Here is a 16331-nt window from a genome sequence, read left to right as displayed (position 1 = left end):
TACAGGCTGCCGGTAGAAGTTACGCCACTGCATCTGGGCACTGCAAGAAAGCAGGTACACAGACAAAAACTAAAGTAGTAAGTAGGTCCCTACGTAGTCTATAAGCCAGCACTATGTCACCTTTGCAGGTGCTTTCCTGTGAGAGCTATCTCCCATCCCACGCACTTGGATTGCTCAACTCCCATTGAAAAAGTACATGCTGTCGGTAGAAGTTATACCACTGCGTATGGGAGCTACAAGAAAGCAGGAAGGCAGAAGACACCTACAGTGGTACGTAGATCCCATTGTAATCTATCAGCTTGCACTGTGCCACCTTTGCAGCTGCCTTTTTATGGGAGTTCTCTCCAATCCCATGCAATTGGCCTGCTCAGCTCCCATTGAAAAAATACAGGCTGTCGGTAGAAGTGAAACCACTGCGTATTGGAGCTAAAAGAAAGCAGGAAGGCAGACCCCACTTACAGTCATACCTAGGTGCCATTGTACACTATCAGCCAACACTGTGTCCCATTTGAAGATGTTTTCCTGTGGGAGTTATCAAATATCCCACACTCTTGGCCTCGTCAGCTCCCTTTGAAAATATATGATTTGACAAGAAGTTACGCCACTGCATCTAGGCACTACAAGAAAGCAGGTACACAGGCCCTCACTACAGTAGTAAGTAGGTCCCCATGCAGTCTATCAGCCAGCACTGTGTCACATTTGCAGCTGCTTTCCTGTGGCAGGTATCTTCAATACCACACTCTTTTTCTCCTCATCTCCCATTGAAAAAATACATGTTGTTGGTTAAGTTATAGACTTATAGAGGGTGAGAGGCGCCAGTATAAACCAGTACAAACCAGTACGGGCCTGGTGGGGCTCCCAGTAACTCCCAGTTACCCCCAAACCACCTCCCAGTCCCTTCCAGTAGCTCCCAGTCACTCCCAGTAACCCAGAACCCCCTCTCAGTAGCTTCCAGTAACCCCAAAGCCCCTCCCAGTAGCTCCCAGTAGCTCCCAGTCAACACAAAACCCCCTCCCAGTAACTCCCAGTGACTCCCAGTAGCTCCCAGTAACACCCAGTGACCCACAACCCCTCTCCCAGTAACTCCCAGTCCCTCCCAGTAACTCCCAGTGCCCTCCCAGTACAAACCAGTACCGTCAAGTGCCCCAAAACCACTCCAAATCCCACTTAAACCACCCCAAAACCACCCCAAACCACCCCACCCCCCCCAAACCACCCCAACCCCCTTCCCAGTCCCTCCCAGTAAGTTCCAGTGGCCTCCCAGTTTCTCCCAGTGACCTGTACGTCCCCCTCCCCCACCCCGGGACACGACGGAAGACGGGCAAAGGTTCAACTTCAAGGTGACATCGTGGAACGTGGACGGTCTCAGGGCCTGGGTGAAGAAAGGAGGCCTGGAGGTGGGTTAAACTGGGCTGAAACTGGGCCAGACTGGGGCGTCCCAGAGAAATGGGGCTGGAAAGGACCCAAAAAGGGAGATTCTGACCCAAAAATGGGGTGAAAAAGGTTCAAAATGGCGGCTGAAATAAGGGAAAATGGGGCAAAATGGAGCCAAAATGAGGCCAAAATGGGCCAAAATGAGCCCAAAATGGGTAAAAATGAGCCCAAAATGAAGCTAAAAATGGGTGTTGAAGTGGTTGAGAAGTTGGTTCAAAGGAAGGGAATGAAAATGGGCCAAAAATGAGGGATTTTGACCCAAACATGGGGTGAAAAAGGCTCAAAATGGTGACTGAAATGGGCCTGAAATGAGGTAAAATTGGGCAAAATGAGGCCAAAATGGGTCAAAATGGGTCAAAATGAGCCCAAAATGGAGCTGAAAATGGGTCTTGAAGTGGTTGAGAAGTTGGTTCAAAGGAAGGGAATGAAAATGGGCCAAAAATGAGGGATTTTGACCCAAAAATGGGGTGAAAAAGGCTCAAAATGGGCCCAAAATCGGCCTGAAATGAGGTAAAATTGGGCAAAATGAGGCTGAAATGGGTCAAAATGAGCCCAAAATGGAGCTGAAAATGAAACTGAAAATGATTAAAAAATTAGTTAAAGAATGGAACTTAAAATGAGCCAAAAATGGCCCAAAATAACCCCAAAATGCCTCAAAATGGCTCCAACAAAGGCCTAAAAATGGTGCCTGAAATGACCCAAAAGTGCCTCAGAATGACCCAAAAATGCCTCAAAAACCCAACACAAAATGGTGCCAGAAATGGATGCAAAAAGGGCTTTAAAAACCACTTAAAAGTGACTCAAAGTCACTCAAAATGACCCAAAATGACCCAAAAAAACCTCTTAAACACAGATCCAAAGAAATGACTCAAAAAATGACCCAAAAGTGCCTCTGAAAGACCCAAAAATGCCTCAGAAACTCCCCACAAAGAGACACAAAATGGCGCCAGAAATGGATGAAAAAGGCCCTAAAAAACCACATAAAGTGACTCAAAATCACTCAAAAAGACCCAAAATGACCCAAAAAATCCTCTTAAACAGAGATCCAAAGAAATGACTCAGAAAATGACCCAAAAGTGCCTCTGAACGACCCAAAAATGCCTCAAAACCCCCCCACAAAATGGCGCCCGCCAAGAGACTCAACATGGCGCCTGAAACGGGCTCAAAACGGCCCCGAAACCGCCTCAAACCTCCCCAAAACCTCCCTTCCCCCCCCCCCCCCAGTGGGTCCAGGCTGATGCCCCCGACGTCCTTTGCCTCCAGGAGACCAAATGTGGGGCCGAATCGGTGCCAGAGGAGCTGCGGAGCCTCGGGGCCTTCCCTCACCAGCACAGCCCCAGCGACCGGCCCGACTACAGCGGCGTGGGGCTGCTCAGCAGGACCAAATCCCTGGCTGTCACCTATGGCATGGGTGAGTAGCCAAAGCTGGGGCGCTGCTGGCCGTTTCCAGGCCCTGGGTGGCCGCCACAGGCTCGCGGGAGACATTTTGAGGCCTTCAGTGGCCATTTGGGGGTCTCAGGAGGCATTTTGAGGCCTTAAGTGGCCATTTGGGGCCTTAAGTAGCCATTTTGTGGCCTTAAGTGGCCATTTTGAAACCTTAAGTGGCCATTTGAGGCCTTCAGTGGCCATTTTCAGGCCTTAAGTGGCCATTTGGGGCTCTCAGGAGCCATTTGGAGGCCTTAAGTGGCCATTTGGGGCTCTTAATGGCCACCAGAAGCTCTCAGGAGCCATTTTGAGGCCTTAAGTGCCATTTGGGGCCCTTCAGTGGCCATTTTGGGCCTTAAGTGGCCATTTGGGGCCCTTCAGTGGCCATTTGGGGCCCTTTAGGAGCCATTTTTAGGCCTTAAGTGGCCATTTTGAGGCCTTAAGTGGCCATTTGGGGCCCTCAGGAGCCATTAAAGCCACAAAAGTGACGTTTTAGGCCTCTAAAGCCTCTTTTTAGGGCTCTAAAGTGACTCTTTAGAGTCACTTTTTAGGCCAGTAAAATGACTTTTTAGGCCAAAAAGTGACTTTTTGGGCCTCTAAATTGACTTTTTGGCCAGTAAAGTGATTTTTAGGCCTCTAAGGTCCATTTTTGAGCCTCTAAAGCCCCTTTTTGACCTCTAAAGTGACGTTTTAGGCCTCTAAAGCCCCTTTTTGGGCAATAAAATGACTTTTTGAGCCATTAAAGTGACTCTTTAGACCTCTAAACCCTCTTTTTAGCTACTAAAGTGTCTTTTTAGGCCTCTAAAGTGACTTTTGGGACACTACAGTGACTTTTTGGCTACAAAAGTGACTTTTTAGGCCTCTAGAGCCCCTTTTTGGCCACTAAAGTGACTTTTTGGGCAACTAAAGTGACTTTTTGGGCCTCTAAAATGACTTTTTGGCTACAAAAGTGACTTTTTAGGCCTCTAAAGTCCATTTTTGTGCCACTCAAGTGAATTTTTGACCTCTAAAGTGACTTTTTAGGCCTCTAAAGCCCCTTTTTGACCTCTAAAGTGACTTTTTAGGCCTCTAAAGTGACTTTTTGGGCCTCTAAAGGGACTTTTTGGCCACTAAAGTGACTTTTTGGGCCTCTCAAGCCCCTTTTTGACCTCTAAAGTGACTTTTTGGGCCTCTAAAGCCCCTTTTTAGGCCTCTAAATGTCTTTTTAGGCCATTAAAGTCCCTTTGGCTACGAAAGTGACTTTTTAGACCTCTAAACCCCCTTTTTGAGCTGCTAAAGCCCCTTTTTGACCTCTAAAGCCCCTTTTTGGGCCCCTGAAGTGACTTTTTTGGCCACTAAAGGACCTTTTTGGCTACTAAAGTGACTTTTTGAGGCACTAAAGTGTATTTTTAGGCCACTGGACCCCATTTTTGACCTCTAAAGTGACTTTTTGAGCCTCTAAAGTGACTTTTTTTGCCTCTAAAGCCCCTTTTTAGGCCTCTAAAGTGACTTTTTGAGCCAGTAGAGTGCCTTTTTAGGCCATTAAAGTTGATTTTTGAAGACTAAAGTGACTTTTTGGGCCTCTAGAGCCCGTTTTTGGGCCCCTAAAGCCCCTTTTATCCCCGTCTGTGTGTCCTCTTGCCAGGTGACCCCGAGCTGGACGCCGAGGGCCGCGTGCTGATGGCCGAGTTCCCTGCCCTGCGCGTCGTCTGCGTCTACGTGCCCAACTCCGGGCGAGGCCTGGGCCGCCTGAGCTTCCGGCAGGCCTGGGACAAGCGCTTCCGCTCCTTCATGTCCCAGCTGGACCGGTCCAAACCGGTCGCCATCTGCGGCGACCTCAACGTCGCCCACCAGCCCTTGGACCTGAGGAACCCGTCGGGGAACAAGAGGAGCCCCGGGTGCACGCGGGAGGAGAGGGAGGCGTTCGGGGAGCTGCTGGGGACGGGCTTCCTCAACAGCTTCCGGGTGTTTAACCCCTCGCTGCCCAACGCCTTCACCTTCTGGACCTACCTGAGCGGGGCCAGGGCCAGGAACGTGGGCTGGAGGCTGGATTACTGCCTGTGGTCCCAGAGGGGCAGGAAGGATCTGTGCGACAGCAGGATCGAGCAGTGGGCCCAGGGCAGCGACCACTGTCCCGTGGGGATCTACCTGGCGCTGGAGGGGGCAGGCTGAGGGGCAAAAATGGGTCGGGAATGGGGCAAAAATGGGTCAAACTGGAGGGAAATGGGGGGAAATGGGGCAGAAATGGGGGGAAATGGGGTGGAAATGGGGCAGAAATGGGGCAAAATGGGGTGGAAATGGGGCAGAAATGGGGCAAAATGGCTGAAAGTGGGATAAAATTGGAGGATAATGGAATAAATGGGTCAAAAATGGGTCAAAATGGGTCAAAAATGGGGGAAAATGGAATAAATGGGGTCAAAAATGGGTCAAAAATGGGGGGAAATGGGTCGAAATGGGTCAAAAATGGGTCAAAAATGGCTGAAAGTGGGATAAAATTGGAGGATAATGGAATAAATGGGTCAAAAATGGGTCAAAATGGGTCAAAAATGGCTGAAAGTGGGATAAAATTGGGGGATAATGGAATAAATGAGGTCAAAATGGGTCAAAATGGGTCAAAAATGGTTGAAAGTGGGATAAAACTGGGGGACAATGAGATAAATGGGGTCAAAAGGGGTGAAAGGTGTGTGAGAGGTGAGTGCGGACAGCGTGTCCCGCCGTAAGCGAGGTCAGGGCCAGGAACATGGGCTGGAGGCTGGGAAAATGGGTCAAAAATGGGGGGAAATGGGGCAAAAATGCGTCAAAATGGTTGGAAATGGGGCAAAAATGGGACAAAAATGGCTGAAAATGGGAGAAAATGGGGCAAAAATGCGTCAAAAATGGGGGAAAATGGTTCAAAATTTGGGGGACAATGGGGGGAAATGGGGCAAAAATGGGTCGGAAATGGGTCAAAAATGGGTCAAAAATGGGTCAAAATGGGGGGAAATGGGTCAAAAATGGGGGAAATGGGGCACAAATGGGTCAAAAATGGCTGAAAATGGGGGGAAATGGGTCGAAATGGGTCAAAAATGGCTGAAAGTGGGATAAAATTGGAGGATAATGCAATAAATGGGGTTAAAATGGGTGAAAAATGGGTGAAAAATGGGGTGAAATGGGTCAAAATGGGTAAAAAATGGCTGAAAGTGGGATAAAATTGGAGGATAATGCAAGAAATGGGTAAAAAATGGGTCAAAATGGCTCAAAATGGGTAAAAAATGGCTGAAAGTGGGATAAAATTGGGGGTTAATGGAATAAATGGGGTAAAAAATGGGTCAAAATGGGTCAAAACTGGCTGAAAGTGGGATAAAAAACCAAAACCCCTTCCCAGTGCCTCCCAGTTCCCTTCAACTTGTCCCAGTCCCCTCCCAATTGATCCCAGTTCATCCCAGTCCCCTCCCAGTTCCCTCCCAGTTCATCCCAGTTGCTCCCAGTTCCCTCCAGTTCCCCTCAGTTCCCTCCCAGTTCATCCCAGTTGCTCCCAGTTCCCTCCAGTTCCCCTCAGTTCCCTCCCAGTTCATCCCAGTCCCCTCCCAGTTGCTCCCAGTTCCCTCCCAGTGCCCTCTCAGCTCATTCCAGTTGCTCCCAGTTCCCTCCCAGTTCCTCCCCAGTTCATCCCAGTTCCTTCCCAGTTGCTCCCAGCCCCCTCAGTCCCCCCCAGCTCATCCCAGTTGCTCCCAGTTCCCTCCCAGTTGCTCCCAGTTCCCTCTCAGTGCCCTCCCAGCTCATCCCAGTTGCTCCCAGTTCCCTCCCAGTTGCTCCCAGTCCCTCCCAGTGCCCTCTCAGCTCATCCCAGTTGCTCCCAGTTCCCTCTCAGTGCCCTCCTAGTTCGTCCCAGTTCCCTCCCAGTCCCTCCCAGCTCATCCCCGTCCCTCCCCAGTTCCCTCCCCAGTTCATCCCAGTTCCCTCCCATTCCCCACCCCCCCAACACAGACGCCGCTCCGCCTCTCAGCCAATCATCTCTCTTTAGTCCCGTTGCCGGGCAGACTCCACCCCCGTAGCAACCAATCAACGCTCGGCGCCCTCATCTCTCCGTCCAATCAGCGCCCGTGGCCGCGCTCAGGAGCAGGAGCCGCTCCCAGTTGCCTCCCAGTTCCCTCCCAGTGCCAAAGGTCAGAGTCTGGGTAGGCCGCACATCCATTCTGAGGGGAAAAGTGGGGGTTTGGGGCAATTTAGGGGGATAAAATGAACTTTTGTGGCAATTCTGAGGGGAAAAGTGGGGTTTTGGAGGAGTTTTGAGGTGAAAAGTGAGGTTTTGGAGCAATTCCGAGGGGAAAAGTGGGGTTTTGGAGGAGTTTTGAGGGGAAAGGTGGGGGTTTGGGGTGTTTCTGAGGGGAAAAGTGGAGTTTTGAGGGGAAATGTGAGGTTTTGGGGCAATTTGGGGGGATAAAATGAGGTTTTGGGGTATTTCTGAGGGATAAAATGAGGGTTTGTGGCAATTCTGAGGGGAAAAGTGTGGTTTTGGTGGAGTTTTGAGGTGAAAAGTGAGGATTTGGGGTATTTCTGAGGGGAAAAGTGTGATTTGAGTAACATTTTGAGGGCAAAAGTGAGGTTTCGGGGTATTTCTGAGGCATAAAATGAGGGTTTGTGGCAATTCTGAGGGGAAAAGTGGGGTTTTGGTGGAGTTTTGAGGGGAAAAGTGGGGTTCTGGGGTATTTCTGAGGGGAAAAGTGTGATTTGGGTAAAGTTTTGAGTGGAAAAGTGAGGTTTTGGGCTATTTCTGAGGGATAAAATGAGGCTTTGAGGCAATTTGCGGGGATAAAATGAGGGTTTGGGACAATTCTGAGGGGAAAAGTGATTTGGGTGAAGTTTTGGGAGTTAAAGTGAGGTTTTGGACTATTTCTGAGGGATAAAATGAGGTTTTGGGGCAATTCTGAGGGGAAAAGTGGGGTTTGGGTGGAGTTTTGAAGTGAAAAGTGGGGTTTTGAGGCATTTCCGAGAGGAAAAAGTGAGGTTTTGGTGCAACTTGGTGTGTAAAAGTTCCAGTTTGGTGGGGTTTGGACGCAAGAGTCTCCCCAGTCCATCCCAGTTCAACCCAGTTGAAACACTGGAGCGGCGGCTTTTATTGAGCGGCGGAAGGATCCGCGGGGAAAAGGGGCCAAACCTCGTTGGCGGAGGGATCCCATTGGGGCACATCTAGATCCGGCTCTGGGGGAGAAGGATCCTCCAAAGCCCCTCCCAGTAGCACCCAGTAACCCCCAAACCCCCTCCCAATAACTCCCAGTAGCTCCCAGTTACCCCAAACTCCCTCCCAGTAGCCCCTAGTTACCCCAAACCCCTCCCAGTAAATCCCAGTAACCTCAAACCTCTTCCCAGTAGCTCCCAGTAAGCTCCAGACCCCTTCCCACTAATTCCCAGTAGCTCCAGTAACTCTCAGTTACCCCCAAACCCCCTCCCAGTAGCTCCCAGTAACCCCCAAACCCCTCCAGTGACTCCCAGTAACTCCCAGTAACCCCCAAATACCCTCCAGTGACTCCCAGTAACCCCCAAACCCCCTCCCAGTCGCTCCCAGTCCCTACCAGTAACCCCAAACCCCCTCCCAGTCGCTCCCAGTAACCCCAAACCCCCTCCCAGTTGCTCCCAGTCCCTCCCAGTAACCTCAAACCCCCTCCCAGTCGCTCCCAGTAACCCTCAAACACCCTCCGAGTCGCTCCCAGTAACCCCCAAACACCCTCCCAGTCGCTCCCAGTAACCCCCAAACCCCCTATCAGTGACTCCCAGTAACCCCCAACTCCCTCCCAGTCGCTCCCAGTCCCTCCCAGTAACCCCCTCCCAGTCGCTCCCAGTCCCTCCCACTAACCCCCAACCCCCCTCCCAGTAACTCCCAGTGCCCCTCCCGTCTAGATCCGGCCGTCGGACGTTGGGCGGAAGGATCCGATCGTCTAAGCGGCGGCGGAAGGACCCGAGAGGTGACGGAAACACCCGAGAGGTGACGGAAACACCCGAGAGGTGACGGAAACACCCGAGGGGGGGACGGAAGGAGCCGAAGCGCCGCCGGGTTCGGTTCGGGCGGTCCCTCCGTTACCGGGGCAGGGGCGGATCAAGGGCTCCCGGGTGCTCCCCCGACGCTGCCGCGGGACAGGGTTCGGCTCCGGCCCCGTTCGCCTTCGGCCGAGCCGGAACTGGCGACCGAAGCGGTTCGGGACCGGGACAAGCGAGTCATGGTGGACGCGGCCACTGCCGGGAGGGGAGACACCGCGCTTTAACACCGCCCACCGCCCCCGCCTCGGCCAATCGGCGCGCGTCTGTCCGCGCCTCAGCCAATCAGATGGCGAGGCGCCGCGGAGCTTGGCCCCGCCCAGCCGCTGCACCGTTCCATTCAACCCGGGGGGGGGGGGGGGGGTGCGACTTAATTAATCGCTAATTAAAGGGTTAATTAAGGCGCGGGGGAAGGTCGTTAGGCTCCGTTAATTAGCTCCGCGGTGATTCTGGTGAATGAAGTGCCCCCCCCCTTAATTAGTCCCAGTGAGGCTCCGAGGGTTAATGGGTTAATTAAGAGCTTTATTAAGCCGCGAGGTGGTTAATTAAGCGCCCTCCTAATTAATTAGAACCACCCCCAACACAATTAACCACAAGTCCTCCCCATTAACACACCGCTGGTGTGTTAATTCCCCTTTAATCACGAATTAACGTATTAATTAGCCCCTGAAACAACTAATTAAGCTCCTCTCCTAATTAATTAGACCCTTATTAATTAGCCAAGCCCCTCACTTAGTTAATTAGACCCCCCCCACATCATTAGTGACGTTAATTAGCACACCACAGCGGCCTTACTCATTAACTAAGGCTTTAATTAACCCCTGAAGCTACTAATTAAGCTCCTTCCCTAATTAACCAGACCCTTATTAATTAGCCAAGTGTTTCTATTAATTAATTACTCCCCAACCAATGTCATTAATGATGTTAATTAGCAACCCAAAGCAGCCCTAAGTCCACTTAACACCTAATGAACCATTTAGTTAGCACCAGGAGCAATTAGTTAAGCTCCTACCCAATTAATTAGACCCTTATTAATTAGCTGAGCCTGTCTCTTAATTAATTAGACACCCACCCCCATCATTAACGATGTTAATTAGCAACCCAAAGCAGCCCTAAACCCATTTAACACCTAATGAACCACTTAGGAGCAATTAATTCAGCTCCTACCTAATTAATTAGACCCTTATTGATTAGCTGAGCCTGCCTCTTCATTAATTAGACCCCCACCCCCATCATTAACGATGTTAATTAGCACCCTACAGTGCATTAATGAGGTTAATTACCCCCCCCAAAGTGGTTCTAAGGCCATCTAATCATACATTAACCCTGCAATTAACCCCAAACCAACTAATTAAGCTCCTCCCTAATTGCCCACATCCCCTCCTTAACGAGCCCTTCGTTAGTCGCGCTAATTAAGGCCGCTAATTAGCTCATTAGCCAGTCACTGTAGCCCATCCCCTGCACAAAGTACTTGAAGGCTCGGTCAGCTTGGATGGCTGCAAGGGGGTGGGGGGGGGGGGGGGGAGGGGGGGCGGGCGTGGCCACGTGACCTCACTCCCTTCTCTGTCAGGCCACGCCCACACCGTAAGCCACCCCCCCCACATTCCCTCCCCCTTTACCTGGGTGAGTTGGGGTTGGCCGCCCCCGTCTGCCATCTGGGGGGGACAAAGGGGGCACTGGGAGTTACTGGGAGGGACTGGGAAGGGGGGATTGGGGGTGACTGGGAGGAGCTGGGAGGGGGTTTGGGGGTTACTGGGAAGGACTGGGAGGAGCTGGGAGGGGGTTTGGAGTTATGGGAAGGACTGGGAGGAGCTGAGAGGGGGTTTGGGATATACTGGGACGGGCTGGGAGGGACTGGGAGAGGGTTCGGGGTCACTGGGAGGGACTGGGAGGAGGTGTGAGAGGTTTTGGGGGTCACTGGGAGGAGCTGGGAGGGGAGCTGGGGGTGACTGGGAGCTACTGAGAGTTACTGGGAGTCACTGGGAGACACTGGAGGGGGTTGGGGGTAACTGGGAGTCACTGGGACTCACTGAGAGATACTGGGAGGGGGTTTGGGGGTCACTGGGAGTTACTGGGAGTCACTGGGAATGGATTTTGGGTAACTGGGAGTTACTGGGAGGGGGTTTGGGGGTTACTGGGAGTCACTGGGACGGGTTTGGGGGTCACTGGGAGGCACTGGGAGTGCCTGGGGTCAGAGGTCAAAGGTCACCTTGAGGAAGGAAGTTTCGGTCGATCATGATGATACACTCCACCTGGGGGGAGGGGAGGGGCAAAGGGGAGAGGGCGGGGCTTAACGGGGTCATGGAGGGGTCACAGCCCGTGGCCACGCCCCCCACCCCCCAAACCCACCCAAAACTCACCACGGCGTCCTCGTTGGGGGAGTTCTCACCGAGCACCAAAAGCACGGGGCAGCTAGAGGGGTCACGGGGTCATGGGGTAACTGGGAGGTCACGGGGTCTCAGCGGGGTCACTGGGAGGTCCCAGGGTCAGGGGAAGGTCATGGTGTCACGTAAGGCCATGGGGCAAGGAGGGGTGAAAGGGGCAAAAGGAGGTCATGAGGGCTCACAGAGGGGTCATGGAGGGGTCACCTGGAGGTCACGGGGTCATGGCAGGGTCACGGGATCAAGGGGAGGTCGTGGGGTCATGTAGGGTCATGGGGCAATGGGGGGTTCTGAGGGCGTCACACAATAAGGAGGGGTCACAGAGGGATCATGTGCGGTCATTGAATGGTCATGGGGTCACGGTGGGGTCACGGAGGGGTCACAGGGTCAGGGAGAGGTCATGGGGTCACATAGGGTCATAGGGAAAAGAGGGGTCACAGGGGCAAGGGGGGGTCATAAAGGATGTGTGGGGTCACAGGAGGCGTGTGGGGGTCATGAGGGTTCACAGAAAGGTCATGGGGTCATGGAGAGGTCATGGGGTCACAGGGGGGAAAAGGAGTATCATGGAGGGGTCATCGGGGTCACTAAGTGATCCTGGATGAGTCATGGGGGCCACAGAGAGTAAGGGGGGTCATGAAAGGTCATGGATCATGGAGGGGTTAAGGGGGGTCCTGGGGTCACCGGGGGTCACAAGGGGGTCACGGGAGGAGTCAGAGGTCAGGGGTGACTCACTGCAGGCTGCTGGCGCCGCTGCGCTGCAGACTCAGATCCCCGCGGCTGGGAAGGGGTTAAACACACCTGGCCTCTCCACAGCTCCCATACGCTGTGGTATAATTTAAGAGGGGATATGTGTTATTTGAAAGGGAGATGAGCAGTCCAAGTCAGTGGGTATGAAGATAGCTCCCACAGGAAAGCAGCTGCCAATGTGACACCGTGCTGGCTGACAGACTGCATGGGGACCTACTTACTACTGTAGCTGGGGTCTGCCTTCCTGCTTTCTTGTAGCTCCCATACGCTTTGTTATAAGTTAACCCACAACATGTATTTTTGCAAAGGGATCCATGGAGAAAAAGAGTGTGGTATTGAAAATAGCTCCCACACGAAAGCCGCTGCAAATGTGACACCGTGCTGGCTGACAGACTGCATGGGGACCTACTTACTACTGTAGCTGGGGTCTGCCTTCCTGCTTTCTTTTAGCTCCCATACGCAGTGGTATAACTTAACCCAAAACAGGTATTTTTTTCAATGGGAGATGAGGAGAAAAAGAGTGTGGTATTGAAGATAGCTCCCACACGAAAGCAGCTGCAAATGTGACATCGTGCTGGCTGCTAGACTGCATGGGGACCTACTTACTACTGTAGCTGGGGTCTGCCTTCCTGCTTTCTTGTAGCTCTCATACGCTTTGTTATAAGTTAACCCACAACATGTATTTTTGCAAAGGGATCCATGGAGAAAAAGAGTGTGGTATTGAAGACAGCTCCCACACGAAAGCAGCTGCAAATGTGACACCGTGCTGGCTGATAGACTGCATGGGGACCTACTTACTACTGTAGCTGGGGTCTGCCTTCTTGCTTTCTTGTAGCTCCCATACGCAGTGGTATAAGTTAACCCAAAACATGTATTTTTTTCAATGGGAGATGAGGAGAAAAAGAGTTTGGTATTGAAGATAGCTCCCACACGAAAACAGCTGCTAATGTGACACTGTGCTGGCTGATAGACTGCATGGGGACCTACTTACTACTGTAGCTGGGGTCTGCCTTCCTGATTTCTTGTAGCTCCCATATGCAGTGGTATAAGTTAACCCACAACATATATTTTTTCATTGGGATATAAGGAGTAAAAGAGTGTGGTATTGAAGATAGCTCCCACACGAAGGCAGCTGCAAATGTGACATCGTGCTGGCTGATAGACTGCATGGGGACCTACTTACTACTGTAGCTGGGGTCTGCCTTCCTGCTTTCTTGTAGCTCCCATACGCAGTGGTATAACTTTACAGACAACATATATTTCTTCAATGGGAGCTAAGGAGAAAAAGAGTGTGGTATTGAAGATAGCTCCCACGGGAAAGCAGCTGCAAATGTGACACCGTGCTGGCTGATAGACTGCATGGGGACCTACTTACTACTGTAGCTGGGGTCTGCCTTCCTGCTTTCTTGTAGCTCCCATACGCAGTGGTATAAGTTAACCCACAACATGTATTTTTTCATTGGGATATAAGGAGTAAAAGAGTGTGGTATTGAAGATAGCTCCCACACGAAAGCAGCTGCAAATGTGACACCGTGCTGGCTGATAGACTGCATGGGGACCTACTTACTACTGTAGCTGGGGTCTGCCTTCCTGCTTTCTTGTAGCTCCTACACTTAGTGGTATAACTTAACAGACACATGTATTTTTTCAATGGGTGATGAGGAGAAAAAGTGTGGTATTGAAGATAGCTCCCACAGGAAAGCAACTGCAAATGTGACACCTTCTACCTTCTACCCTCCCGGGATCCGTTCCCCCTCTCCGCCGTCACCCCGACAACAGGTTCATTGTGATGCAGGCCGCCCTCGCCAAAATTTCGCAAACCCAGACCCGCTGCGAGCCTGGAGACCGTTGCCCCTCTCAGCCGTCACCCTGACAACGACTTCCCTGTGACGCAGGCCGCCCCTGCCCAAGCCTTGCAAAGCCAGTCCTGCTGCGAGCCCTGGGTCCGTTGCCCCTTTCCGCCGTCACCCGGACAACGGCTTCCATGTGACGCAGGCCGCCCCTGGTGAAATTCCGCAAACCCAGGCCTGCTACGGGCCTGGGGTCCGTTGCACCTCTGCGCCGTAACCCCAACAAAAGGTTCAATGTGACGCAGGCTGCCCTCACCCAAGTTCCGCAAACCCAGGCCTCCTACGGGCCCAGGGTCAGTTGCCCCTCTCCGCCGTCAACCCGACAACAGGTTCATTGTGACGTGGGCCGCCCTCGCCCAAACCTTGAAAACCCAGGCCTGCTGCGGGTCTTGGGTCTGTTGCCCCTCTCCGCTGTCACCCCAACAAGGACTTCCTTGTGACGCAGGCCGCCCCCGCCCAAATTGCGCAAACCTAGGCCAGCTACAGGCCTGGTAACTGGTAAACCTCTCCGCCGTCACCCCGACAACGGCTTCCTTGTGACACAGGCCGCCCCTGACCAAACCTTGCAAACCCAGGCCTGCTGTGAGCCTGGGGAACGTTGCCCTTCTCCGCTATCACCCCGACAGTGGGTTCATTGTGACGCTGTCCGCCTCGGCCCAAACCTTGCAAACCAGGCCTGCTGTGGGCCCTTGGTCCGTTGTCCCTCTACGTCGTCACTCCGACAACGGCTTCCTTGTGACGCAGGCCACCCCCAGACCAAATTCCGCAAATCCAGGCCAGCTACGGGCCCGGGATTCATTCCCCGTCTCCGCCGTCACCCCTACAATGACTTCCTTGTAACGCAGGCTTCCCCCACCCAAACCTTGCAAACCCAGGCCTGCTACGGGCCCGGGGTCCAATGTCCCTCTCCGCCGTCACCCCGACAGCGGGTTCCTTGTGACGCAGGCTGCCCCACCCAAACCTTGGAAACCCATGCCTGCTGTGGGCCCTGGGTCCGTTGTCCCTCTCGGCCGTCTCCACGACAGCGGGTTCATTGTGACGCAGGCAGCCCCGCCCAAATCTTGCAAACCCAGGCCCACTGCGAGCCTGGGAACTGTTGCCCCTCTCCGCTCTAACCACGACAACGGCTTCATTGTGACACAGGCTGCCCATGACCAAATCTTGAAAACCGAGGCCTACTGTGGGCCTCTGGTTTTTTGCCCCTCTCCGCCGTCACCCCGACAATGACTTCCCTGTGACGCAGGCCCTCCCCGCCCAAACCTTGCAAATCCAGGCCTGCTGCGGGCCCTGGGTCCGTTGCCCCTCTCCGCCGTCACCCCGACAACGGGTTCATTGTGACGCAGGCCGCCCCCATGAAAACCTTGTAAAAGCAGGCCTGCTGAAGGCCCTGGGTCTGTTGCCCCTCTAGACTGTCACCCCGACAACGACTTCCTTGTGACGCAGGCAGCCCCCCCCCCCCCCAATCCGTAAACCCAGGCCCGATACACGCCTGGGGACCGTTACCCCTCTCCGCCGTCACCCTGACAACGGGTTCATTGTGACGCAGGCCGACCCCGCCAAAACCTTGCAAACCCAGGTCTGCTGCAGGCCCGGGGTTTTTTGCCCCTCTCCACCGTCACCCCGACAACGGCTTCCCTGTGACGCAGGCCGCCCCCGCCCATATTAGCAAATCCAGGCACACTGCGAACCTGCGGACCGTTGCCCCTCTCCGCCGTCACCCCGACGACGGCTTCCTTGTGATGCAGGCCGCCCCCGCTCAACTTCCGCAAACCGAGGCCTGCTACGGGCCCAGGGTCCGTTCCCCCCTCTCCGCTGTCACCCCGACAACAGGTTCATTGTGATACAGGCCGCCCCCACCCAAACCCTGCAAACGCAGGCCTGCTGCAGGCCCTGGGTCTGTTGCCCTTCTCTCCACCGTCACCCCGACAACGACTTCCCTGTGACGCAGGCCATCCCCGTCAAAATTCCGGAAACCCAGGCCTGCTGCTGGCGCTGGGTCTGTTGCCCCTGTTCGCCGTCACCCCGAGAATGGCTTCCTTGGGACGCAGGCCGCCCCCGGCCAAATTCCCCAAATCCAGGCCTGCTGCGGGCCCGGGGTCCGTTGTACCTCTCCGCCGTCACCCCGACAACAGGTTCATTGTGACGCGGGCCCCCCCCACCCAAACCTTGCAGATCCAGGCCTGCTGTGGGCCCTGGGTTTTTTACCCCTCTCCGCCGTCACCCCAAAAACGGCTTCATTGTGACGCACGCCACCGCCCCCCCAAACCTTGCAAACCCAGGCGTGCTGCGGGCCCTGGGTCCGTTGCCGCTCTCCACAGTCACCCTGACAAAGGCTTCCTTGTGACACAGGCCGGCCCCTCCCAAATTCCGCAAACCCAGGCCTCCTACGGGCCCGGGATCCGTTGCCCCTCTCCTCCGCCACCCCGACAACGAGTTCATTGTGATGCAGGCCGCCCCCGCCCAAACCTTGAAAACCCACGACTGCTGCGGGCCCTGGGTCCAT

At 53.6% G+C, this 16331-nt stretch overlaps 2 protein-coding genes across 2 annotated transcripts in view; both read left to right on the top strand.

Moving 5' to 3' along the window:
• The window catches only part of LOC133628075 (scavenger receptor cysteine-rich type 1 protein M130-like), a 376192-nt gene that overhangs the window by 47678 nt on the left and 312183 nt on the right, over window positions 1–16331 (top strand). The gene's annotated exons all lie outside the window — the stretch shown is intronic.
• On the top strand, window positions 1278–5010 carry LOC133628094 (DNA-(apurinic or apyrimidinic site) endonuclease-like; the record flags this gene model as incomplete). The annotated part of the gene is made up of 3 exons (XM_062015990.1): window positions 1278–1397; window positions 2659–2845; window positions 4484–5010. Coding segments are annotated over 3 exons (834 nt in total), but the record flags the coding sequence as incomplete, so codon positions are not given.

Source organism: Colius striatus, chromosome 28 (assembly GCF_028858725.1).
Source record: "Colius striatus isolate bColStr4 chromosome 28, bColStr4.1.hap1, whole genome shotgun sequence".
Classification (NCBI taxonomy): domain Eukaryota; kingdom Metazoa; phylum Chordata; class Aves; order Coliiformes; family Coliidae; genus Colius; species Colius striatus.
This window is presented reverse-complemented; position numbering and strand designations above follow the sequence as displayed.